Source organism: Carassius gibelio, chromosome A14 (assembly GCF_023724105.1).
Source record: "Carassius gibelio isolate Cgi1373 ecotype wild population from Czech Republic chromosome A14, carGib1.2-hapl.c, whole genome shotgun sequence".
NCBI lineage: Eukaryota > Metazoa > Chordata > Actinopteri > Cypriniformes > Cyprinidae > Carassius > Carassius gibelio.
The window spans coordinates 14,774,651-14,801,002 of NC_068384.1; the positions used below are offsets into that span (position 1 = coordinate 14,774,651).

Consider the following 26,352-nt stretch of genomic DNA (forward strand, 5'->3'; position numbering starts at 1 on the left):
CACTGCGTCCGCTTTGAGACCAATGCTCGCTGGACGAAAGAGAAAACGTAAGTGCTCTACCGGAAAAGTTCTCGCTGCGTCCGCTGTGAGACCGAATGCTCGCTGGACAGAAAGAGAAACAGAAAAGAGAGAAAATGAGACCTTGACCGGGAGATTTTCTCACACTGCGTCCGCTTTGAGACCAATGCTCGCTGGACGAAAGTGAAAACGTAAGTGCTCTACCGGAAAAGTTCTCGCTGCGTCCGCTGTGAGACCGAATGCTCGCTGGACAGAAAGAGAAACAGAAAAGAGAGAAAATGAGACCTTGACCGGGAGATTTTCTCACACTGCGTCCGCTTTGAGACCAATGCTCGCTGGGCGAAATAAATTTTTTTTTTTTTTTTTTTTTTTTTTCTCATTCAATGAGGGTTTGGTGAGCTTTTTTAATGTGGAATCGGTTGGTCCTGATATAGCTATGGAAAGCATCTGAGGACCATCTCCCAAGGGCTTGTATCTGCTGTTGGGAGAGGCCTTTTTGGGCTGCTGAAGTTGCTGCCCCAATACGGAATGAGTGACTTGAAAAATTCTTTACTGGAATGCCTGACTGTTGGAGAACGGCTTTGAGGTGTTTCTGGAACCAAAAACGAGTCACAGGTTTTTTGGATTCGTCTATGAATAGGGGTTCCAGAGGAGATTTGGCCTGAGAGCTTCTCCATTGCGAATATGCCAGAACTGACTGGTATGGTTGGATTGGCGATGGGAGATTAAAAATGTATATGAAATGGCCTTTTTTGGTTTGGTCGGTCTTACTTTGTTTAATCAAATATGAAATTGATTCCCCATCTATTACTGATAAGTCTGAGATGGTGGGGTGGATTTTTGGGTCGAAGTTGGACGTGATGGCGAGTTCCGAACATCTGAGAAAACCAAAAAAGGCTAGGACAAACATAGCGTCAAGTGTGCGAGCGGTACTGATGGGCTGGTAGCCTGTGCGGAGGGCGCGAATGCATTTGGTGAGAATGTCTAACGTTATAGGTTGTCTAGCGTCGGTACGGCTGGGCTGGGATCTTTGAATCCCTTTGATCAGGAGGGAGGTTTGTGAGTTGTTTATCTCGGGGGAAGGAGCGCCGTACATCAATTTATGGAAAAACTGGATGCCGCTCAAGTATCCTTTGATGGACCCGACTTGGAGGCCCTTAATGCTATTAAGGTAGGTAATAAAAGAGGTGACTGAAAGAAGAGAGAAATCAGGGAAAGGCATGTTATAAGAGACGTGGAATGTTTTGAAACATCTCCAAGCCGTTATGTAGGATTGGAGGGTTCTGGGAGAAACTGCTTTGAGGATAGTGTCGAGCGATGCGTCAAGCAGGGGTTTTAACGGGTGGGTTACGGGAATATTAGTTCTGAATAGCGAGGTACTGGAGTTGGGAATTGATCCGCCTCTGGAGCCAGCGTCCTGAATTTCTGAAACAGAAAACGAGACAGGGAGTCAGCGATTTGGTTTTCTGACCCAGGGATATGTTTAGCAGTTATGATAAATTGGTCGCAAGCTGAAATCCAGGTGAGACGCCTTAACAGTGGCATCAGAGCAGGTGAATGGGAACGGCCTTTGTTAATGCAATGCATTGTTGCGTCGTTGTCGCAGTGCACTAAAATGCTACTAGCGGCCCATTCTTTCCCCCACAGGAAAGCAGCTACTACGAGAGGGTAGAGCTCGAATAGAGCTGAGGACTGAGATATGTCCTGGAGCTGCGGTGGCCACGGAGCCGCGAACCAACGACCTTGAAAAAATCCCCCGAAACCGATTGAGGGGGCGGCGTCTGTGTACAGTTGGATATCGGTCGGGGACGAAACCAAGTTGTTATAGAAAAAGGATAGGCCATTCCACTGGTTTAGAAATGTTAACCATAGCCTGAGTTCGTCGCGACATGCTTGATTTATGGAAATAAGTTCCTCTAGTGAGTGAACGGAGGACGCGAGTGAGAGGAGATGCGATATAAAGGGGCGGCCCTGCGGAATGATGCGCATTGCGAAATTTAAATGTCCAAGTAGGGATAGGAGTTCGCGTTTTGAACAATTTGATTTTTTAAGGAAAGCAGAGGAGATGAGAATTATTCGGTCAATTTTCTCTTTGGGCAGGGATGCTTGGAATTTGTCTGAATCTAAATTAATTCCTAGGAACTCGATTGATGTAGCAGGGCCCATGGTTTTTTCTTCTGCGATGGGAATTCCTAGCTCAGAAAAAACGTTTTGGACTGTGAGCATGTGCGCGGCTGGGATGGCATTGGGAGGCGAGACTATTAAAAAATCGTCTAGCAAGTGAATGAGGTGGGGAATGGCGTAGTTGTTCGCCAAAATCCAGCAGACGGCTTCTGATAGCATGTCGAAAATTTTTGGGCTGCTTTTGCATCCGAAAGTTAGACGCACTGCGAAGTAATATTTCCCGAGCCAGCAAACTCCAAATAGATGCCATGAATCTGGATGTATAGGCATTACTTTGAAAGCAGATGTAATGTCAATTTTTGCAAGCCAAGCACCCCGACCTACGATTTTGATTAAGTCGATAGCCTGATCTATGTCGTGGTATTTCAACGAAAATTCATCGAGAGGGATCAAGCTGTTTATGCTTGGGAACGGGGAATTGTGCGGGGCTGACAGGTCGATTATTAGGCGTTTTTTTACCCGAGAATTTCCTTGTAGCCACTCCAATGGGGCTAATACGAAACAGATCAAATGGAGGATTGTCAAACGGACCGATCATGAAGCCTGACTCAACTTCTCTTTTGATCAGTTTGTTTACGACTTCAGGTTCTATGAGGGCAGATTGAAGATTATTACATGTGATGTTTTGGGAGAGTGGGCACTCTACGCCGGGTTTAAAGCCATTTTTTAGGCCTGATAGCAGATAATGAGTAAATTCGGCATCTGGATGATGAGCTAGTTCGAAGTGCATGCGCGAAATATTTACAGGAGTCGCCAAATAATTTTTTGATTTTTTATTCACAGATTTGTAAACTGGACATACAATGCGGGCATGAGCACCGCCACAGAAATTACAGATGTGCATGAACCGGCAGCACGCTCGGTGACATTTACCCTTGTTAAAATGGTTACGGGGCTGTCGGCTTTCGTCGAAGGGAGAATCCTGGTTTGCGTGGGTGGTTGCTGCCCGAGGCACGTAGCTGGTGGATTTAGCGGTGTTTGTTCCCTCGTAGGGAAGAGACGAAGGGTTAACCTGCGGGCACGATGCGGTTGCGTGCGTAACTGACCTGCAAACTGCGCAAGTGATGTTTTTGCAGCCTAAAAACACTCTGCTGTGGAGATCGGAGTCGAGTGCACCCCAGTATGCGCTTTGATTCCACTGTGCGACTCGCACTGCACTTTTTGCTGAAAATAGTTTATGGTACGTGTAGAAATGCCCACCCCCATAGGACAGCGCGAGCTCAGCTATGATTGCTTGATAATCGTTCAGTTCGCGCCGCCTGTGGGGGAAAGCTGAACAGATGATTTCAGTGAAACGGGAAAAAGCAATTGCAAACTCAGGAAATGAAAGAACGCGAGATGAGTGCGTGTTTGTATTTTTTAGGGTAACTGAAAAATCACCGCAATCTATACGGCGGTCTGGTTCCGCTGCGGGGAGTAGAGGGAGAAGAGAGGAAAGATCTATGTCCGCACCTGATAAGATCTGTGCTCGGATGCTTTGGGATACCGGTGGTGGTTCCATGACGACTGCGTTGGATGGCACGGGCATCGGAGTCGCTGTGAAGAGAGAATAAGGTGATTTATTTTGTATGAGAGAGCTAGGAAGGGTATGATCCGGGGCTGCGAATGTCGGCGGCGGCCTCACGCTTAGATGACCTGCTGTGGTTTGAAAAGGAAAGTTAGTTGGAGGGTATGACGAACAGGGAGCATAATAATTTGAAGCGTGGGCTTGAACTGCAAGCGGAGGCGGGCCTGCGCTTGTTTGAGCTACTGGAGCCGCAGGCCACTGGAAGTGGGCGGGGTTATAACCTGGTGGGTAGAATTGTTGGTATCCTTGGGTCTGTGCTGGTAGCAGCGATGGCCTCGCGCTAGTGTCTCCAACGGGGGCTGTAGGCCACTGAAAAGAAAAAGGGTTATGTATAGCAGGATTATGAAACTGAGTGGCTGTGGGGGGGCCGCTGGGCCTGGCTGCATGCGGCACTGTGGCAGCAGAAACCGTGGTGGAGGGCTGGGCCTCATCGGGAGGTGGGTGTGGACCTGCCATGGCGGAATCTGGGGCGCGGCCTAGGCTCGCTGAAGACCGGTTTCTGCGGCTCGATGGGCGAAGCGAGCCGGATCCTGTGCGGGAACACGACGGTGGTAGCTGGGCAGGCGAATTTTGGGCCCTGCGGGCTTTGCTCTGCCTGTGGGTCGTTTTTGGAGTCGACTGTAGGGAAACGTACAGATCATACAGCTCCGCTTTGTTCATTTTTCGCGAAGCCTGTATGTCTGAGTTGCCGAGCGCTTCCCTCAATCCAGCTACGGTCCACTTCCCGATAGGTGGGATCGTCGGGACGGCCGAGCGGTAGGAGGAGGCCGGGGAAGAAGGTGGAAGCCTTGCCGGGGGCGGTGAAGACTGGCCTCGACGTCTTGGTGAGCGTAGGGCTGTTCGGGCCGGTGTGCGGCCGCGTGAAGAAGCCTGGGGCTCAGGTGCGACGTCCGGCGTTGGAGGGATGGTCGTTGGACCGGCGGAATGTGAACGTGCATCCTTGGTGGTGTTTCCGTTCTCATCAGATGAAGAGCTCGATTGTGACATAATGGCAGAGCTGGAACCAAAAGCTACTAACTGCTGCGAGACTGTCAAATGAATTGAGGTGAGACTGCTGTATATATACACCTCTTACCATTGATTGCTGAGTGCTCTCCACCTGTGTTAATTATCTGCTCGTGCTTCTCCCGAACTTTGTTAATAAAACATCATAAAATATTCTCAAATTTGCATACCATGTCATGAACAATCTGATATTCCGATTCACAAATATTTGTAAATTAGTGTTTTGTCATTTGAAAACCTTTCTAAAATAACCTGATTGTGATTTGTAATGTGAGATGGGTGCCGCCTTGTCTGTCCACGTTGCAGTTCAGAGAGTCTCCAGATTTACAGCATGCAAATTGATCATTTTCTCCCGAAATACAAGTAATAAGTGGCCGGTGAACTGGGTGAAGAATAGAGTGAACTTTATAGTTACTTACACTATGTGTATCTGAAACGAATAAAACACATTCAATTTTAATGGAATGTTAGTGTTGCTTCCATAGATTTATGTGTGCATTTTTCAATCTCTAAATGTATTGTTTTACTAGTGATTATGTGTATTTAAATTTATCCAACCTAAAATATGCATTATGTGTTAAGAACACTGCATAGTTGTGATAATATGACAAGAGCAGTGCACTTCTCTCTCTGGCTCATTGCCGACTAAAGCGTGAAAGCGTAGTTTGTATTTGACAGGTATGTGAAGTCACCAAACATACTAAATCCCATATGTGGGACTGTACTCCTAGGGGCATGGAAATAAAAATCCCATATGTGGGACCATAGCACTCAAAGGGTTAAAGATCTGCTGCTGATATATTGGTGCCAGATACCTCAGCAGACCTTCAGGGATCTAGTGGAGTCTATACCTCGATGGATCAGAGCTGTTTTGGCAGCAAAATGGGGACCAACACAATTTTAGGAAGATGGTCATAATTTTGTGCATGATCAGTGTACACACACACACACACACATACATAACAAGATATATTTTAAGAAATTACTACTTTTATTCTGCAAGGACCCACTGAAGTGACCAAAAGTGACAGTAAAGACATTTATAATGTTACAAATTATTCATATTTCTTCATAACTTTATATTGAAAAAAAATATTGTTTCTGCAGCACAACCATTTTTGAGAACCAAATCATTATACTACAATGATTTGTGAGTGATCATGGGAGACTGATGATTTCCGTAAATTTACCAACATATATATATATTTTTTTTTAAAAATATAACTAAGATTTATGGAATTTTTATTAAAAAAAAAAAAAAGGTATTGGTGAACATAAGATACTTCTTTCAAACTCACTTTAAAATTATATATTGTATTAAATAAGTAAACATAATAATTTCCATATAGAATGCAAGGACTGTTTGATTCCAGAACTTGAATCAATAGAGTGAATTAATAAATTAAGTGAACATTTGAAAGAATCACTCATAATACTAAAAGACATTCTAACTCTTCACCACCTACCGGTGTAATGATGTAACCTGCTGAAAGAGTCACTGAATTAGTGATACTGATTCTTTCTTGTTGAACTGACTCAAGTCAATGGGATGAATCCAAATCCCTCTAGTTAGTTCTTAAGGCTCTTCTGAATCATGGAGTAGTACTTTCCTGAGTGGAATTGATTAAACACTTTGAAGTTGACTCATGATTGCCAATGCCACAAAATGGCATGAATGCTTATGAATCAATTTTTTTCTGAATAGACTCTCAGCACTACCCATCAGTGCTTGTAAAGAAACAACAGCCATTAGTTTTAGTTTTAATTAAAACCAAGATGAATGGTCTCAATTAAAGGTTAAAGGCGATCTATGATTATTCTATAAACAACTATTCTTGAACGTAAAGCAACAATAAAATCAGTTGCTGAATATAATGTTTAACAATTTCATGTAACAGTGTTTCCAAGAGCCTTACATAGTCAAGACATTGAGAAAACTCAGACAAAGCTTGTGCATCATGCTACTTCAGGAAAACTTTTCACTGTTGTTTCCATGAGCCGGAAACATTTTACTTTTTTGCTTTTAAGTGCTTTAGTACAATTAAATGTGGAAACTTTTGTATTTGTAACTGTTTTTGGTTATATACTTTTGAGTAAATGTCCAGCAAACTTTAATACAATTTAATTTTACAATTTCACACTTTTTTTCTAAAACGACTCCAGATATGTTACATCAAAGTTATGCTTATGATCTGATGAAACAAATCGCATGATGTTGCGGTCTTCTTTGCCAAGAGTTCTCACACATAAATCAACATGCATTTGCTGCAATGCATATGCTGAGTACCCCACTTGCACCTGTGGCCTCAGCACTCATGCGACCAAATTTTATGCATTCTGTGAAAATGAAAGCTGATAAGGGCATAAATATATAATGATGTTGCAGTAAAGCTTCAGACCGCTTTTGATCTCAGCTGGGTATCCAATACCTGAGAATCGGGAGCAGAACACATGGACTGGGTAGGTAAGATTGCCTGCCTTCAAGCTCGGAGATACAGCCAGCTGTCACTTGTCCAGTAACACAGCACGCAATCATCCAATTTCAGCCTCACCTGCGAAGAAGGTCACCAACAAAGTGTTCCATGCTTTGCTGAGGGACAGAATTATTCTTACTTATAAAAGCACCCACCCCCAATTCATTTGACACATGTGCTGTTCTGTCACTGCAAAACACTCCAAAAAAACACAGTCAATGCACAGATGGCCTGGAAATGACAGGGTTCATTTCAAATTGAAATGACAAATTTGGTTTTTAATGATATGCATTTACCTTAGCAAGTGTCAGAGACATGGAGAATGTGCTACATGCCAGTCATGCCACTTAAATCATATCTGGCCATAAGGAGAGAGAAAAAGAAAGTGAGAGAGAGAGAGAGAGAGAGAGAGAGAGAAGTCTTAGCCCAAACCATGCAATATTTGCAGAAATTATTTGCATACACTGTTACATTATATTCAAAAAATTGTGAGAAATACAGCGAGTATAGAAAATACTAAGAAAAGACCCTAACCCTAACCATAGAAAAGACAATTTGTTAATAACTTAAATTGTGTTCCAAAGACAAACAAAGCCTTTATGGGTTTGGAATGGCATGGGGGTAAGTGATTAATGACAACATTTTCAATTTGGGGTGGAGTAATGTCTGGGCTCTGACTAGGCCATGCAAGGACATCCACCTTTTTCCCTTCAACCACTGTGCTCAGTTCTGCTGTGTGCTTTGGGTCATTGTCATGTTGGAAGGTAAACTTTCTTCCCATTGACAACTTTCTGGCAGAGAGCAGCAGATTTTCCTCAAGAATTTGATGGTACATTGCTTCATCTATTTTTCCTTCTATCCTGACAAGTGCTCCAGTCCCTGCTGCAGAGAAACCCCCATAACAGGATATTAGCACCTTTGTGCCTTACTGTAGAAATGCTCTTATTTGATTTCTGCTAGACATATCATTTGGTGTTTAGGCCAAATAATTACATTTTAGTCACATCTGCCTCAGAATCATCACTGTGATTCTAGGCAACAAGAAGTAGTGCTGCTGCAGAGTTAGTGCATTAGAGAAAATGCATTATTATTCTTTAGCTTGGGTTAAACTATTGAAATTTACTTGGTTGGAACAGCAGCTACGCTAAATATGTCTCTATTTGTTTCTCTGTTTTGCTATGGGATTTACATCCCATGGTAACTAGAATTTACACAAGCTCCATTCTGGATCCAGAACACCTGATGCCAACCCCTCAGAGGACCTCAATCAGATACTGCTGCACATTTAAAAAAGACATTGTATATAAAATCATTGTAAAAAACAATATATATATATATAACGATAACGTTATTAATATGTCTTGCAATATCTGCGTGTGCAAAGATTCTACTTGATCCTCTTGTTCAATATTCTCTGAGACAACGTCTAAGCTGTTCGCCAATCACAACACATTTAGTTTTTCGTGAGGCGGGTCTTCATCAAACCTGGAACTAATCAAGCAATTTGTGCCAGGCTGGGGAGAAATGTATTTTAATGTATAATGTATAGTGTAAATTATGTGAAAAAAATGTTTAAACCACCAAGTACTGAGAGCATGTTCTAATATACCCCCCAAACAAAGTCAAAACTTTGTAAAAGAGTATAATAGGATCCATTAAAATACATTAACATTTGTTGTAAAATGGCATTATGTTTACATATAATAGCCACATGAAAAATTTAATTATTTGAATTCCTTCCTAGAATATTTCATAGTTGATGTCACTTCAGGCCCCAGTCTAGATGACTTAGAAGCTATATAAAGGAAGAAAGAGATACACCATTCCCCTTTATATAGGCAGGATCAAATTTATTGCATCAGTTTAGATCCACAACAAGCACAAAAAGACAGAAAGACATAAAATCTTCAGGCTTTGAGGCAAGAAAAGAAAAGAAAAGAGATATCTGAGAGATAAGAGGCACTTAAAGTTTTATCAAAAGCTCAGGACAGACAATAAAATCTGACTGAGAAGTAATCAACACACATCGATCATGGAAGTACCAAAAGAGGTTCAAGTCATTGCATGGCCTTATATATTCAGTGGTGATCAGGAGACCTATGAAATATTGAGGGCTGAGGAATGTTTGTGTTGACTTTGATCACCCCCCACCCCTCCGTCTGCCCACCTGTCTTCAGCCTCTGTGCCCAAAGCCAGCTCACATCAAAGTAGAGACTTCACTTAAGGGCGAGAGATTTGCCCTCGCCCAGATTCACATACTGTGTCTTATTATCACAGAGGCCTGTTACTGTTCACCCTGTCTGGTTCTCTTTTTAAATTTATTTAGTCTGGTACGGACAAGACACTCTTGCTGGCGCAGCTTACTGACATTTCATCAGTGAAAACGAAGGCAGGTGAATTTTGACCTACAGGAAGGCACTTTTACTGCTACTGTGCTCAGGTGTTACCTAAAAAAAGAAACAGTTCCCCTTGAGTATAGACGAGCAAAATGTCAATTTCTTCTCAGTCAGGGTAAGAAGTTCAGTGACATGAGTGCAATTTAAACTGTGATTGAAGAAACAGTTCAGGTGTAAATGTTGGCGGGAGGGAGCCACCATTTCTGCTTCACCTAAAAGAATGCAAATCAATCTAATTGCATGTAAAAAATTAATGCCTTCTTCACACCAGTTGCAGTGTGCAAGCAGATGTTATTCAAATCAAACTTCCTTTTCTATTACGTTCGGTATGGTGCCCAGAAGATAACATGGTCGGTTCACTTAGTTTTGTCATGGCCACGACATAATAACTTGTGGCAACGAGATAATATGTCGTGGTCACAAGATATTCATGACGTGACCTCCAGATACTGTGTTGATAGTACAAAATCCATTTCTCGTGGCCACGACTTCTTACGTTGAGAGACGACATATTTTTAATGGCTACGAGTTTAATGCATAAACAAACCTGGATGACCATAGAAACCGGGGATTATAAGATATTTATTCATTAATATTTTATTTTGAATTAAGAAATTATTATATTATTTATTATAGAAAATGTTTCATTATTAAATTATTATATTTACCATAGATCTTTATAGACTGTATTACTTGCAATAGTAATAGTAAAATACAAGAAAACATTTTTATCTATCCTACAGTCTTCTAAGTCCATTAACTGATCGTCTTTCCCCTGTAATGTTTGTATATTATTATTTTTATTAGACTATTATTATTAATGGTTAGATTTTATATTCGTTTTTATAAAAAAAAATGGTTAATTTCGATCTCTTAACGTTCTGAATACTTTTGTAAATAATAGCCTTACGTAAATGCTTGAAATGAGCGTGTTGTGCTTTCATTTACAAATGAAACTACGTGAATGATTAATTCCTCAATGAAAAACTATAGTATTTATAATTATGGTCTATTAATTAGCCGAAATGAAATGAAATAAATGTTACATTTAAACTGCATTCCAGCAAACATTCCAGTTAGCATAATAAAAACTTGATTTGCATGTTGAGCATTTAGAGTAGGAATTTATATACAAAAGTGTTCAGAACATTAAGTAAAGAAATTGAAATTAAGAAAAAATATATATAAATTAATATAAAATATAACTTATAATAATAATAATCTAATAATGGTAATAATAATAAAAATAATAATAATAATATACAAATATTACGGGGAAAAGACATTTCTTGCTGAATGCTGACTATCACACGTAATAAAGTCCAGTAGCCACAGCATATGGTTAATATAATAATTTAATAATTAAATATTTTCTATAACAAATAATGTAATAACTTCTTATTTGAATATAAAATATTAATTAATAAATCTCTGATAATCCCGGGTATTATCACTTTCCCACGAGTTATCTTAATATCTTGTGGCCCCGACAAAACTAAGTGAACCGACCATGTCATCTCCCGGGCACCGTAGTTTGATAAGGTGCGAAGATTTAAGTATATCTTTTCAGGGTACGCATGTAACCATGGTTCCCTGAGAATAGGGAATGAGAGGCTGCGTCCTGTAGAATCTTATTTAGTGTTGTTTGTCATTCCCTAAAAGTATGCCAAAAGCACCCTCCAAGACCAAACACAAAATGGGTGAAAGCAAGCTGCATTTCAGAATGTGTGATCCTCCCGCTGTTCCTCCCGTCTCGCTTCTCTAAATCTGGAGGTTTTAATCGGCAGCCTCCACCGAGTACAAGCTCCTCTTACAGGGAGACACAAAAACAGAGCTCCCCCAGCTAAGCAGAGCCCTGGGTCCAGACGACGCTCTGGGTCGGGAGCTTCTAAGTCTAAGCCAGATCTGTGGACCGTACTTAAGGCTAAGAAGTCCCACTTCACATGATCAAGGTCATGTGGCTTCGAGGTGGTGAAGCAGATTTGGAGAGTTTTTGGCCAGGCTCAGGTGAACCTGTCTGTGACTCGAATGACATCGCACTGTCCACTGTGGTTCTCTCTGACTCATCCAGCTCCACTGGGGCTGGACACCACGGTACAGACGTGACCGAGTCTTCATCTGTAAGCTTTTCTCTGATTGCTCTGCTTCCTGGAGCTCTGGAGAGAGTGCGCCGGGATGGAGTTTGGCCCCTGAGGGTGCACAACTCATAGCTTTCGGTCTCTCAACCGAGATTGTTGATCCTCAAATCCAGAACTCCCTCAGTGAGGAAACTGTACGCCTTGAGGTGGGAACTTTTCACTTCTTGGTGAGGAGACTGCCAGCTTGACCTAGTTAATTGCCCGATTGGTACAGTGCTGGAGTTCCTGCAGGCCCGTTTCTCCACAGGGTTGACCCACTCCACCCTGAAGGTCTACGTAATGGCCATTGCAGCTTACCACGGCCCTCTCTGTGGCCAGTCAGTAGGCAGACACCCCCTGGTTACACGTTTCCTCTGCAATGCGCTGAGGCTGAGGCCTCCAGTACGTTCTCATGTCCCCATATGGGACCTGGCTGTGGTGTTAGAAGCACTCTGTAGGCCGCCATTTTAGCCTATTGAGGATATCTCTGATCGACTTCTCTCTAATAAGACTGTCTTCCAGTTGGCGATATCTTCTTTCAAGAGAGTTGGGGACCTACAGGCTCTCTCTGTGGCCCCTTTGGACACATATGTCCACAGAGCTGCCCTGTGGAAAAGGGCGGACCAGTTATTTGTTTGATATGGTCCCCCTAAGAGAGGTCTTCCAGCTACTAAACGGACCTTCAGCCGGTGCATAGTAGATGCTATTTCTCTTGCGTATGAGTCTTCTGGCCTCCCCTCTCCCCTGGGGGTCAAGGCTCACTCCACAAGAAGTGTTGCGACGTCCAAGGCCGTCCTAGCAGGTGTCTCTATGCATAACATCTGCAATGTTGCGGGGTGGTCCACTCCTTTGACCTTTGTAAGATTTTACAGTCTAGATTTAAGAGCTGCTCCAGGCTCCTCTGTTCTCTTGTCGTAGCTGTGCAGTTTCCCACACTGGCAGAGATTTGTAAGTGTGGCGGTGTGGGAACAGCTCGAGTTCCTGAAGAGGAAAGTCTAAGGTTACGTATGTAACCCTGGTTCCTTGAAGGAACAAGATGCTGCATCGCAGTGCCACACTTCCAGCATCTCTGGCCAGCGCTTGCTTCATTCTTTGAGGCTGGATGCCGGCTTCGCCGCTCATGCTTTTATGCTTCCTGGTCTCTGACGTCCGCTGCTTCGCACATCCATTGGACTGATTACACACATGTTTCAGAGATGTCACGCTGGAGGCGTTTCCCAAACCGTTTTAGACACAGCATCTCATTCCTTCTAGGAACCAGGTTTACATACGTAACCTTAGAAGTTTTCTGCGATTTGGCTTACATAAACACAAACGATGTGTGTCAATTACAGAGTTGTTCTCTTCCCCAACTGAAGCTACAAACCTGGAATACATTCTCAAACAAATGCATGCACAAAGCAAAGTTTCTGCAACAACACAATACATGTAAAACAGGGTAAAAAAAAAATTTTTGAATTTTTTTTTAAATTCATTGAATATTCATAGCATGTGTTACAGTTACTTTAAAAAACTTTTTTTTTTTTTTGCTATTAAAGGGACAGATCACCCAAAAATTATTGTCATGGCTGTCATCATTTACACATCCTCATGTTGTTCCAAACCTGTATGCATTTCTTTCTACTGCTAAACAAAAAATGAAACATTTTGTGGAAACTAAGTAACAATTTTGTTTCCCATTGACCTACATTGTATTTTTTTCTATAAAATGAAAGTTAGTATGAACCAAAACTCTTCAGTTAGAAACATTTTTCAAAATATCATCAATTGTGTTCCACAGTTAGAAAAAGTTGGAAATGAGGGTAAATGACAGAGTGTACATTTTTGGGTGAACCATCCCTTTTATTTACCTTGAATATGATATGATTTTTGTTAAGTATTTGATGAATGAATAGTAATAAAAATATAGATTTTGTATCCAAAAATATTGTGAGTTCTATGATAAAGGTGTGTGTTTTATGTCTTACCTCTGTAGAAATGCATCTCACTGTCCCCATTTTCACCACTGGCCAATTCCATCTGGGAATTCTCCTGGTGTACAGGACTCAACCACTGGAGTCGGAGAAAATATCCCAAATATCTACACAGCGCTAAATGGAATAAAAACCAGTGAGCTATTTCGTAATGAGCCCAGCACAGATCAGTTTAGTCCAAGGCCTTCTGGATCCCCTCACACCATGAGAAACAGAGGTCAGAGTTAATCTCCCTCCATCAGAAATTGATGGAAAAGAACCGTTGTGCCCAAAACACAAAGAACCCTCTGTAACACGTCAGTGACAAAAGAAGAGATAATGAGTCTATGGGAGCTTCTAACTTCCATGCTGAAATAAATCAGTGGGGATCCTAACTGTGATGCAGGAAGTCGAGATGGATGACGTCAGCTAGGGGCCCGTTTACTGGAGTGTACTCTGGAGGTCAAGTGACTAACGTGTTGCCGGTCCCGTCACTGATGTGTCATCAGAAACCCCTATAATCTGCCCATTGTCTTAATGATACTGTCAATGGACATCTAATGGTGGCCCACCGGCATTGCCTGGCTGCTCCATATTAATTTGAGCAGGGCCCTAACTGCGGAGGTTATTTTTTATTGTGCCTGTCAGGGGCTGATAAACTTGCTTGCTGCCATCCATCTATCAGCACAGTAGCTCTCACTTTCTATTTTCCACCACCCTCTCGCGCTCACTCAGCTCCCTCCCACCTCTCTGTCATTCCCCGCTTAATATTTCTAACCCTCTCGCTTCCAAACTCTCTCGCCCCTTACCTCCACGGGACTTAAAAAAAAAAAACATTTTAGCTTTATATTATCTCATGTGGCCTGCCCACTTCTCTCATGCTGTGATAAATGGCCACGGCACAGGTATCGATTTCCAAACGAAAACAATTTGGGCACAAAACAAGTAGCAGTTTATCATATTGATTTTCCTCCCAATTTAGTTTCTTCCTTTAAGGAGACACGGCGACGGGAATAAATAAATAAATAAATAAATAAATGAACAAATGAATAAATAAAGACAGGTGCTGAGCTGTATCGATGATACTGTCCAACCCACCCTGTCACGGGTGTGTTTTGAAGTTTTATATGCACTCAGGTTCATTTTTTTAATGCATTTTATTATTTAGAAAAGAAGTCTTAAAACTTTCTGGTTCACTCTTGATTTATACGTACATTCATGCATGCATATAAACCACTCTCGGGGTTAATATGATGAATAGAGTATTGGGATACTGTGACAATGATTTTAAAATGCAGATAAAAATTACCATCCTGTCACATATTCCTGAGGAAATGCTTTCAGGCTATCAAAGCAAGCTGGTTAAGAAAAGAAAGATCACTGTGAAAATTTCTTTTTACAAGTAAAAGTTACTGAAATAAAAAGCTCAGGGTTTGACAGACTATATGCTCCACCTAAAGAATTTTTATAATTAATTTGTAATTATTGTTCATGAATATTTGATAAATTCTCATTACCTGAGAGACTACATAGCATATTAAAGCAATGTGCCATGTGGTTTCACCACATCTCAGAGGTGTTCTCAGGCAAACATGAATGGATTATTGCTTTAAAATAAACACAGGCAAAAGAAACATGATATAAGACACCATTGTTCAGTAGTTACATTTCATTAATACAAAATCAAAATCATTAATCACTAATCATAAACTCTGATTCTACACTGAACTGCTCAAAAATTATTTGTTTCTATGGAAAAAGTCATAATTCTAATATAGATGCATGTGTGGTTTTGTTGTTTATGCTTATGATAATTAATCACTTCATTAACTCACCTTTATACTTTCACCTTTTATACTTAACATATATCTAAACACACACATATGTATATATGTATACATATATGTATGTATGTATGTATGTACATATGGTGCAAGGACCAGAAGTAACTATTCTATAGAAATAATAGACATTCTAAAAGTATAAAGAGTTTGTGCACTGGATATAATCACAAGCAAACCATTCAGTCAAATGTACAATGGCAGAGTTTTGACACACTATTAAAATTATCCAAAAAGTAATGAAACAACTTTGCCCTCAGCCAAAACTATTTGTTCTGGAACAAATAATATACTAATGAGTCCATTAGATATACCCAAAATAAATCTAACCTTTAATCACTATAGCGACATCAGAGACAGCGGTAAATTCAAGAAGATCTGGGGGAGGTAAAGCTGCGCTTCATGAGCGCTGAACGGCCGTTGACGCCCAGGGGCTCACGTCTCCAAAAACGTCAAGAAAATTTAAAAAATAGATTCTCTTTATAAATATACCAGCTACACTCTTACTGGGTCAAAACAACCCAATAGCTGGGTTTCTCCATATTTCACCAAGTGCTGGGTTGTATTTTACCCAGCATTTTATTTATTTAAAAAAAAAAATTGGAGTATTTTTGCTTTAAACAACTACATTCTTGCCTAAAAAGTTGTAAAACTATATTCCGTGACACAACAACAGTTAACTGTTCACATGATTTCTTTCATTCATTTATTCTATATGTTACCTAACTAATAATAATATCTAAATACAGAATATATTTCATATTACATTGTTTAATATATTAAAAAAAAAAACTGTTTATACACTACTAAATATATAATTTTTTAAACACAAAACCTACATCAACACCTCATAATAGACACTTTCCCTCACAATAATGTTACATTAAAGTCCATATTATCTGTGACCTACCCTCGCAGAACAAAGGGCACGTTAGATGCAAAGTAGGCCATTCCACGCTGTGTCAGTGTGTATCAGTTCACAGACGCATAGGTGACAAGACCCCACTCCAATACAACATTGACTCCTTTGAGATTAGACTTCTCTGAGAACCAAAAAAGAAAAGGTTGCATCACAGTAAAAACTATAATGACTTTTCATCTAACATATAAGCATAATGCAGAGAGTGTTTCTATAGCTGACAGAGCACAGAGGTACCTCAATGCAAAACTCAAGTGGCGAAAATATGATTTTTGATCTTGGTCTCACAGATCTACTCTCCTTTGAAGAACAACCAAGCAATTGTCAACCAGCACAAAAGAGGCAGGTCGTAAACTGGAGGCAAAACAGGCTGAACAACGGATAGCAAACGCTGAAGATGCAATATTTACATTGCCCCGCCGCACACCGCTGTCATCTGGGACTTTGTTTCCTCTCCAATAGCATTACACAAAGTTTTTCTTTTCCTTTTGATGGAGCCAAATGTCAAGAGCATCTTTTAATAACAGATTGGATTTGATTACAGAGTGCTGACGAGGCGCAGTGCTGGGCAACTGAAAGGCGTGAAGTTCTGCCCTGAATACATTACTGCTGACGGGAGGGGGGCTCCGCGACCGCCACTGCCCTTGGCTTCTGATCGCACGGCCACTGCGGCAGACAGCAAGCACCTTGCAAGGGGCCTCAAGACAAGGATGATGTCCTCAAACTGTGTGTGGAATAAAAACGAGAGGCCATTACAAAAGCCAAATATGAAGAACCATTACATCAAGAGGTGCTGCGCACTTAATATCAGCAGCATATTACAGAGTTAACCTCATGTCCTTTCCCATCCCTGGCTTTAAAACCCCTACTGTTTAAATTAGCCCGACACCCCACCGTGTCCTCGATTGAAATTCTCTCTCCATGATACTCTCTTCAGTGTGGCACAAATGGCTGGGCAGCAACAGGTGAGCTTTCTGCCGCCTGTTCGGAAACAATGGTAATGATGAAGCTGAAGAGAATATCCTTGGCCAGAATCTAAACTGGGTAATTATGGGAGTTCCAGCAACACTTATTTCTTCCATTCTTTATATAACAGCAGTGCTTAAAGTTGTGCTGATGTTGGGCAAAAGGAGGTAGTTGAGAGAAAGAGAGAGAGAACAGGTGAATTTTTATTTTTTCGAACCTGTCTGTCTCACATGAACACATCAACTTCTTTCTTGACAGCTGGAGAGCGTTCCCCAGGGTCTACATCCAGAAAACAGTCCAAACCAGTACAGAGTTCCCCAATTTTTCATCTACACTATGACCAGTTACACAAAGTCAAAGTAACTGAGTAAATTTTACTTAACAAAGCTGAGAAATTATCAGATAATTGGTGTTTCTTTAAGTACAAGTGCATTTGTGTGCTAATGTTGTTGTTTTTATTTATTTATAATATATATATATATATATATATATATTTTTTTTTTTTTTTTTTTTTTTTTTATTAACGTATTCCAGCTTAAAATATTAAATGCTAGTCATCAAATATTTATAAATGACGTAGTTATATATATATATATATATATATATATATATATATATATATATATATATATATATATATATATATATATATATATAAAGGACAAAATATGTGAAAGGGACAAAATATTCTGTCCCACTTTATATTAGGTGGCCTTAACTACTAAGTACTTACATAAAAAAATAAAGTGCAATGCTTATTGTGTTCATATTGTATTGTAAAACACTTTTGCTGCTATTGAGGTGGGATAGGGGTAAGGTTAGGGAGAGGGTTGGAGGTATGGGTAAGTTTAAGGGTGGGTTAAGGTGTAAAGTATGGGTCAACAGTGTAATTATGAATGTAATTACAGAAATTAAATACAGATGTAATTACGTAGTTTTTTTTAATATAAGTACAATGTAAAAACATGTATGTACACAATAAGTACATTGTACTAAATTATTAATTAAAATGTAAGTACATAGTAGTTAAGGCCACTTAATATAAAGTGGGTCCAAATATTCAATGACATTTTCCATTAAATTTGATAATATCGCATTATTATTGAGGCAATTATGTTTTAAAAAAAAAAACTATATTGTGTAAAAGTGTATTTTTTACTATATAAAAAATCATTATGTAAAATTAAGAAAATTCTAATTCAAAAAAAAAAAGAAAAAGTTGTTTGCAATTTTGGTCCAAAAAATGTCCACATCAGCACACAGTAAAACTGCAGAATCATTTCTGATTACTGTTTGTACACTCTTTTTAAGCCGGTAAATTAACTAGTAAGAAGAATGTGAGAGTATCCCAGGGTCACAACAGGGCCAGATGTTGAAGATACACCCTTAAAGTGATTAGCTGCTTACTCTGTAATTAACAAGTTTGCTGTTCTAAAAAAAAATAAAAAATCATCATCACATGCTTTGCACCAATTACCTACATCGGCTTTGAGAATGAAGGAGAAAAAAGGTGAAATTATTTCACATTTCTTAGTCAAAGTGCCTGAATAATTCACACCCCCTAAAATCCAGCTCTTCCAGTCTCTCTGTGTCTCTTGTCTTTCTCTCAGTGCAATTCACTGCACTTGGAACACGATCTGCAAGTGACCCGCTCCTGAGAGATGCTGACCTTTTGATGACATGCTCTTTGATTCGGGGACGGCACATGCAGCTGTGCACGAGTACACATTTTAATTCCTATGGCTCAGGAATTCAGAAGTACAGTCAAGGGGCCTGGAAGTGGGGCTGGGTTATTTATTGTTATGCAGCACAATTTCATGACCCTATCAAATATGTCTTAATATGCTACATAAGATATTAAACTCACAGTTTTTTTATGATGGAAATCATATTTGTTTTCTTTTATTACAATATCATAGGTTACATTTGGGGTGAATTTTAAATAATGTTGCTACTTTGGTAGGTGTTGAGCAGGTGTTACCATTTTCATGTCATGTAAATAATCAAATAATCACTTATCAAGTTTAAGTGTCTCAACTTGATCAGAGTGTATTTCTGAAAATCTGTTTCTAAGGCTGAAACAAATTAAAGCTAAACTGAAATATGTAAAATTAAATAAAGTAAAATAATAAAACCACATAAAATGACTGAAACAAACCTCAAATTAAAACTGCAAATATAATAATAATAATTAGAAAGCACTAAGCACAAAGTCTAGCCAGATTTCTTTTTCAGTAAGTGAAATTTAAACTATTAAAATTGTAGTTTATTATTTATAAACACTTTGATTCATTAAGATATATGGAAAGGATTTTAATTTTATTTTTTCATTATTTTTTTACAGGAAATTTGCCTATAATTTGAACTACAGCATTGCATTGTGCTGTGCTTAGTAAAAAAAAAAATCAGTCAATAAATTATTATTATTTATATTTTTATTCAGCAAGGATGTGTTAAATTTTGTTACACTTCTTACAAGTTGATAGACTTGTTACAAAAGATTTCTTCTTTGAATAAATGTTGTTTCTTCTTAACTTTTTATCATTCAATCATTCAATTTGTTATTCAAAATAATTATAAAAACTAATTAATAGTATTGGCTATAAATTATAATAAAAAATTAACACAGCACCTAGCTCAGTGAAAAAAAAAAAATCCAAGATGGCAGACAAGGCAATAATTAACTTACATTTTTAAGTACTGAAAACTGAAAAGACAGAGGAAAAAACATTCCAATTTACCATTACAGTATGAAACTGTGAGTCTAACATGCACTTCACACTGTTTGTGTGGAATTGCTACCTACCATAGAGCATTTCAAATCAGTCACTTTTAAAATTAACATTTACTCATCTAACAGATGTTTTTATTTTGTTTTTTATGCAAAGCTGCTTACAAATGAGCAACAACACAAGCATAAGAGCCAACACTATTAATAGTACACAATGCCAAGTCAGAAGTATAAACTAAAATAGCACAGGCTACAGCACAAGTGATGTGCAGATATGAAGAAAATGAAAATGTAAATATCTGAATAAAATCTAAGAAAAAGTTAGCAGGACGTGTAGGAAGTAGACAAGTTCTGGACTGGAGCTCAGGTTTCTTTACCCCTTTCAGATATGGAAATATGACACATAAAAGCACACATTTAGTTACCTGAATATCCACACACACACCCTAATTTGAATTCTTTTCCCCAGTTGTGCAGCGGGCACATCTGGCATAGAACAAAGCATCAGATAAAAAACCGAATACGAACAATGCACTCGCTTATATGTGGGTCAAGGTAGATAGAGCGGATACAGCTCCCATATGTTCAGATTCCTGGAGATCCGCAGTTCTCTTCCCATGTGTCACAGCGAGCTCAACGAACTTTGAAAAATCTCCAGACCCGGCAATTCATTTAGCTGCCCTCCAGAGGCTGGGGGTCTTGTGCCGGCTGAGAGTTCTTAAACTCAAACAATAGATTATGGTCACCTACGCAGTGCAGTTTGCTGTGTTAGGGAGAGCTCTCTCAAAAGGACAACTGGGTGCAAATTGATTTATGAGGATTCTGGGAGCCATAATGTGCAGTTGTAACAAGGAATCAATGGGCTAGAAAAATGCTAACAGCAGACCTTTATGTCCTGGGCCTTTGTCCCCGGACAATTTAATTAATTTTCCTCTCTCTCCCTCACTCTGTTGTTTTTTTTTTGCACAGGCTGTGACGGGTGATGGAAAGCTACATCAGTGCTGCTCACATGGATCCAGTTCAGCAGAGGTGAGCCACGACGGCATGAAGCTCATCTTACAAGAGAAAGAAGAGTAAATATGGCAGACAGAATGAGGTTTCTCTCTCCGAGGGATTGTCTCCAGGTGAGAAAGTTAACTGGAAAAATTAAAAGGTGAGAGGACTGTGATTTGGGGGCAATGCTCAATATTGAGTTGGCGTGATATATATTTTTCATACCTCCTAAGGATGGAGGATTGCAATACAGACACAATGTGTGCTTTACAGTTTTTCTTAGTCGCTTTGGTGCACTTCTCAAATCAGAAATGGAATTCTCAAAACTACTTGTACAACCTCCACATCATCTAGTTATTTGTACACATAATAAAACCAGATTCTCATTCTTTTGAACAAGTTGCGATTGCTTTTGTACATTCATGCAAATGATTATGAACATTTATCTGCGGTTTCTTACATTATCAGTTGCTAATGTCATGTCGCTCAAAAATGATAATATAGTTTTCTGTGCAACAGTCTTACCCCTCAAAACATCTAGTCTTTAGTTCATCGTATAAGTCATTAAATGCAAAATGGTTAATCTAGTTGTCATAAACTGTCAACCATCAACCATTTCTCTGAAGTATCTCAAAGGTATAAATCTCATGAATCTTCAGTTGGAAAGCATACACTGTATAGACACAGGACAACACGAGTTACAAATTCTGATGAACTTATTTTTTATTTTCATCTTTGTGCCCATATATATTTTTCCTTTTCTATATCAAAATGACATTGTTACAGTAAGATTTATTTATTGTTTTATTTTTATTTTTTGGTCAGACTACTACAGTTTTTCTCAATTGCTTTGGCTCAGTTATCAAAAGATTTTTTTATTTCCCAAAAAATTAAGTTCAGATCTCTGAACAATTTGCTTCTTTTTCACATCTGATTGGAATTTCTTATTGATTTGAGCAAATTGCAAATGCTTTGGCACATGTGTTCAAAGAGTACATACAACTGTCTGCAGTTTGGACAACAAATAATTGCATATGGCTTTGTTGATCAAAACCGATGACTCGATTTCTCACTTACACTGTCAAACACTTCACTTCTCAGACATTGTTTATTGTGTAAGCCATCACATTCAAAATGATCTATTCAATTATCATAATTAGTATACATGAATGCATATTCTAAAATATATCTGACATTGACATTATTTGTAATGTCTGCTAAATTGGCACATGACCTCTAATTGCATTCGCAATCTAATTGCAAATTACCTCTAATATGAATCAACCATTTAACCATTTACGTAACCAATCAACTTTGGGAGTATATATATATATATATATATATATATATATATATATATATATATATATATATATATATATATATATATATATATATATATATATATATATATATATATATATATATATGTGGAAATAGGTGGAAAGAGGTGGAAATAGTCAGAGTTTTTTTTTTTTTTCATGAATGTTATTTGTTGTTTGTGTATTTGTGGTAATACACAAATATGAAATGTAAAGTGAAATCTTGTTACTCTTGTCAGTTACTTTCCATGTACAGTAAATACACTTGTATTGTGTATATACACATGAAGTACAAAAATAAACACTGTAAAAATACAAATGTTCATAGACTTTTTTTTTTTTTTGACATGCTATTGAATTTTCGCAACAAATATGAGATTTTTGTTTAAACCCTCAATTTTCATGGTTGACTGTGGTGGTGAAAAAACAACTAAACATTTTGACCAGTGTGGGTCACACAATGACAAAAATACTTTAGATGTTGGTGGCCTTGGCCAAATTATTGACACAATAACTAGGTTTTGAAGCATGAATTAAATGTTTTGGGTGAGTAACTACATTTTGCAGACATGCTATAAAGTTTTGAAGTTCCTGCAGACAGTTGTGACATTTGCACTCACAGTTTAGAGAATGTTAAGACGGTTTCGAAAAATGTGCCAAAGCAATTGAGAAAAACTGTAGTAAAAGTGTAACTGGGAATTCTATCTAGTCTCTTTCAATCAATATCCCACATACAGTAGCATGTAAATTTTTACTTTTGAAATGGATATATTTCATACATAAGCATTTGGCATACTGTTCAATACACTGTCATCTAAAATGTTGCCATAGTTTACATCAGGTAATACTAACAAAGTGCACTGTTATATTGACAACATGACTAAGCATTTTGACAATCTTGTTTGTGAACAATGACACAAGGATGTTCATTGACATAAATACTTGCTTTTGAGAGATGAACTAAAGAATTTGAGTAAGTTACAGGCTTTTGCTGGTAATCTGTTTCGTGGTGCTGTTTGTACATACTGTTTTGAGAAATGCACATACTTATTTGCAAATAGTAAGGATGATTCGAGAAATGCACCACAGCAACTGAGAAAAACTGTAAAATCAACTTTTATCATCATGTAGTATCTCTTTTTTCTCTCAGGTCTAAGTTATTTTTCCTTTTTTTTTTTCAACAGTTGAACGTTGAACGTACAGACAAATTGTTGTGACATTATGTAGTAATGAGTGTTTCTTTGTGCAATGTATACGGCCATGCACATCATGCCAAAGGCAAAAATGAAAGCATTATATTCCTCAGATAGAGTGTTTATTACAGTGAACAATCAAACCTCATGTGCTCGGATGTTTTATACTTGCTTTGTTTGTGCTAAAAATAGTGTAGTGTGCCAGTTCCACTACACACACGCACACACACACACACACACACCAGGACTAATAAAACCGGAAATTGGAAACAGGATAATTAGCTGTGGGTACTGCTATTGCCGCATTACCCAAGACCTCCTAATCATCTAATTACTCCATTTGTCTATCCATTCCTCCATTTTCCTCAAGCTGTAAGCAAGAGGAACACTGTTGTAATTACGCTTTGCATTAGAGAGACTCGGCTGGGCTCATTCCTCTGCTGTTGACTCTGAGGTGCACAAAGAAAGCTTAAGTGAACACAAGCACACACAGACTTTTGGTAATCCTCTTAAAACGTGTTGAATACCATAATCATAACTGAATTTACCAAGTTAGAAAATAATGGCTCTCCATTTTCACTTCACAAACAGAGCTCTGAAAACTTAGTTATTGGATGACAAACTGGTTTCTCACTCCCCACGTATAAACAGCGTTTACTTTTTTAAACTCCTTGCTTTCTTTTTTGCATAAGCAGCCCCAAATGGTTCAATTCATCAGGAATAGCATTTTTATGTTTTAATAAGCACTATCTTGACCTAGACAGGCATATAAAAAAAAACCACAACCACACACTTCATCCTGTGACAGATATCTGCCTCTACTATGATCTGATACAAAAATAAATAAATAAATGCATATTTTAAGTGGTTCTCAGTGTATCTAAGGACCCCTGGTCTCCTAAACTTCTTTAAAATGATTCTGCAATATACAAATAGGCTATTTGAAATGGTTACTAATATTTGCAGAAATTAGTAAAAATTGCTTCAGAAGAACAACAGATAGAACAATAGCATTAAATACAAAATGACAACAACAAACAAAAAAAATATATAGCATGATATACAGAACAACAGAACAAGAATAGATGTACAGTACGATAGATAGAATGACAAAACAACAGCATAAAATATAAAATGACGAGTGTATTTTACAAAACGACAGAACAATAGATAGAAGGACATAAAAAAAGTATAACATATAGAATGAGAGAACAATAGAACGACAGATAGAGGAATAGAAGAATAGATAGAATGGTGGAAAGATAGATAGAATGACAGAACAGTAGCATGATATATAGATAGACAAATCGATAGACTGAAGGATAGAATGATAGCATGCTATATAGAATGACAGAACAGATAGAACAACAGAATGATAGCATGACATAGACAGAACGAATGATAGATAGACCGAATGATAAAATATGGACATAGACAGACAGACAGAATGACAGAATGACAGAACGATAGAACGATAGATAGAACGATAGATAGAACGATAGATAGAACGATAGATAGATAGATAGATAGATAGATAGATAGATAGATAGATAGATAGATAGATATCTGTGTGGCCCTAAATCGTATAATCCCAGCACCTATCATCAGAAATCATCTTTAATGCACTGGACACAGCATCCTGTTTCTGTTGTTGCCATGGTTACTACACCAGCTTGAACACATCACGAAGATGTTGGCACTCAGCAAAACGAACTTGGTCTAATCAGACTATTTCTACTATGGCTTTTCATAAACATCCTCCAAAGAAGAATCTTAATTTGACAAGACAAATTAATTCTTGTCACATTTCCATGAGGGAGCTGTCTTCATCACGTCATAACACATTTGTGCTAAGCAGAAATTGAACAGGGCCATTATTAATCAGAAGCAATGATGAAACATCTGATGCTTGAGTCAAGATTCTCCCACTATACTAATGCTATTTTACCTCAAACCTTCATTAATTATAGATATGAGTTCTGGAGGAAACAGTTGTTGAAAGGACTCTTAACCCAATGCAAAAAAACAACAATTCCCTTCAGCACAGAGGTTGAAGTAAGACAGCAGCTTCTGTTAAAGCCTTGTATTTACTTTGCTGAGCAAGTTCACAGAAGTGCACTAGTTAGAAAGCAAATCTATGAAATATTCATATTGTTTCACATTTCAAGCATCTGGGGCAGAGGTGAAGTTAGGAAGAAATAGTAGAATGGATAAACTAGTTTTCTTTATGTAACTGTTTTCAATTAATAAGGGTTTTATATGTTGTGATTCATTTAAAGTAGTTCAAGTGTTCTGAAATCATAAGATGGCGAGCAAAGTCATTAATCACTGGAAATCTTGACATCTGCACCTTGCTCTCCTTAATGAGTTTATATAGTGATGTCTTTTGGTAGACGATTGGTGAACGAATCATTCCTTTCAGTCAGATTTTTTTTCTGTTTTAATCAGTTGATTCACAACAGGGTCTGAAAGATTCATTCACTAATCCAGTGCCTAAGTTTAACTCAATGATGCAGTCATGTCAGAGTCAGAATCCCCTTAAAAAATAAGTAGTTCTGTGTCATGAACCTGTTTTCATGGGTTAAAATTAAGTCATCCTGAGTTGAGTTTGAATTCAGAGACCACAAACACAGCATGTAAATGAAGCACTTCTATTCAGACTTAAAATGTAACT

At 38.5% G+C, this 26,352-nt stretch overlaps 1 protein-coding gene across 1 annotated transcript; it reads right to left on the reverse strand.

Moving 5' to 3' along the window:
* Window positions 1–213: 213 nt before the first annotated feature.
* On the reverse strand, window positions 214–4,921 carry LOC128027008 (uncharacterized). The gene is made up of 2 exons (XM_052614331.1): window positions 3,655–4,921; window positions 214–1,443 (listed from the first exon to the last, which is right to left on the reverse strand). Exons 1-2 carry the CDS (start codon window positions 4,754–4,756, stop codon window positions 395–397), a joined length of 2,151 nt encoding a protein of 716 aa, XP_052470291.1. The 5' UTR covers window positions 4,757–4,921; the 3' UTR covers window positions 214–394.
* Window positions 4,922–26,352: the final 21,431 nt, after the last annotated feature.

Bases quoted from the DNA above. Each gene is read 5' to 3' on its own strand.
- LOC128027008 (XM_052614331.1), bottom strand. From the start codon at position 4,756: ATGTCACAATCGAGCTCTTCATCTGATGAGAACGGAAACACCACCAAG. The intron at 1,444-3,654 runs GTGCGGACATAG...TTTCTGTTTCAG, and splicing joins CCGAGCACAGATCTTATCAG to AAATTCAGGACGCTGGCTCC.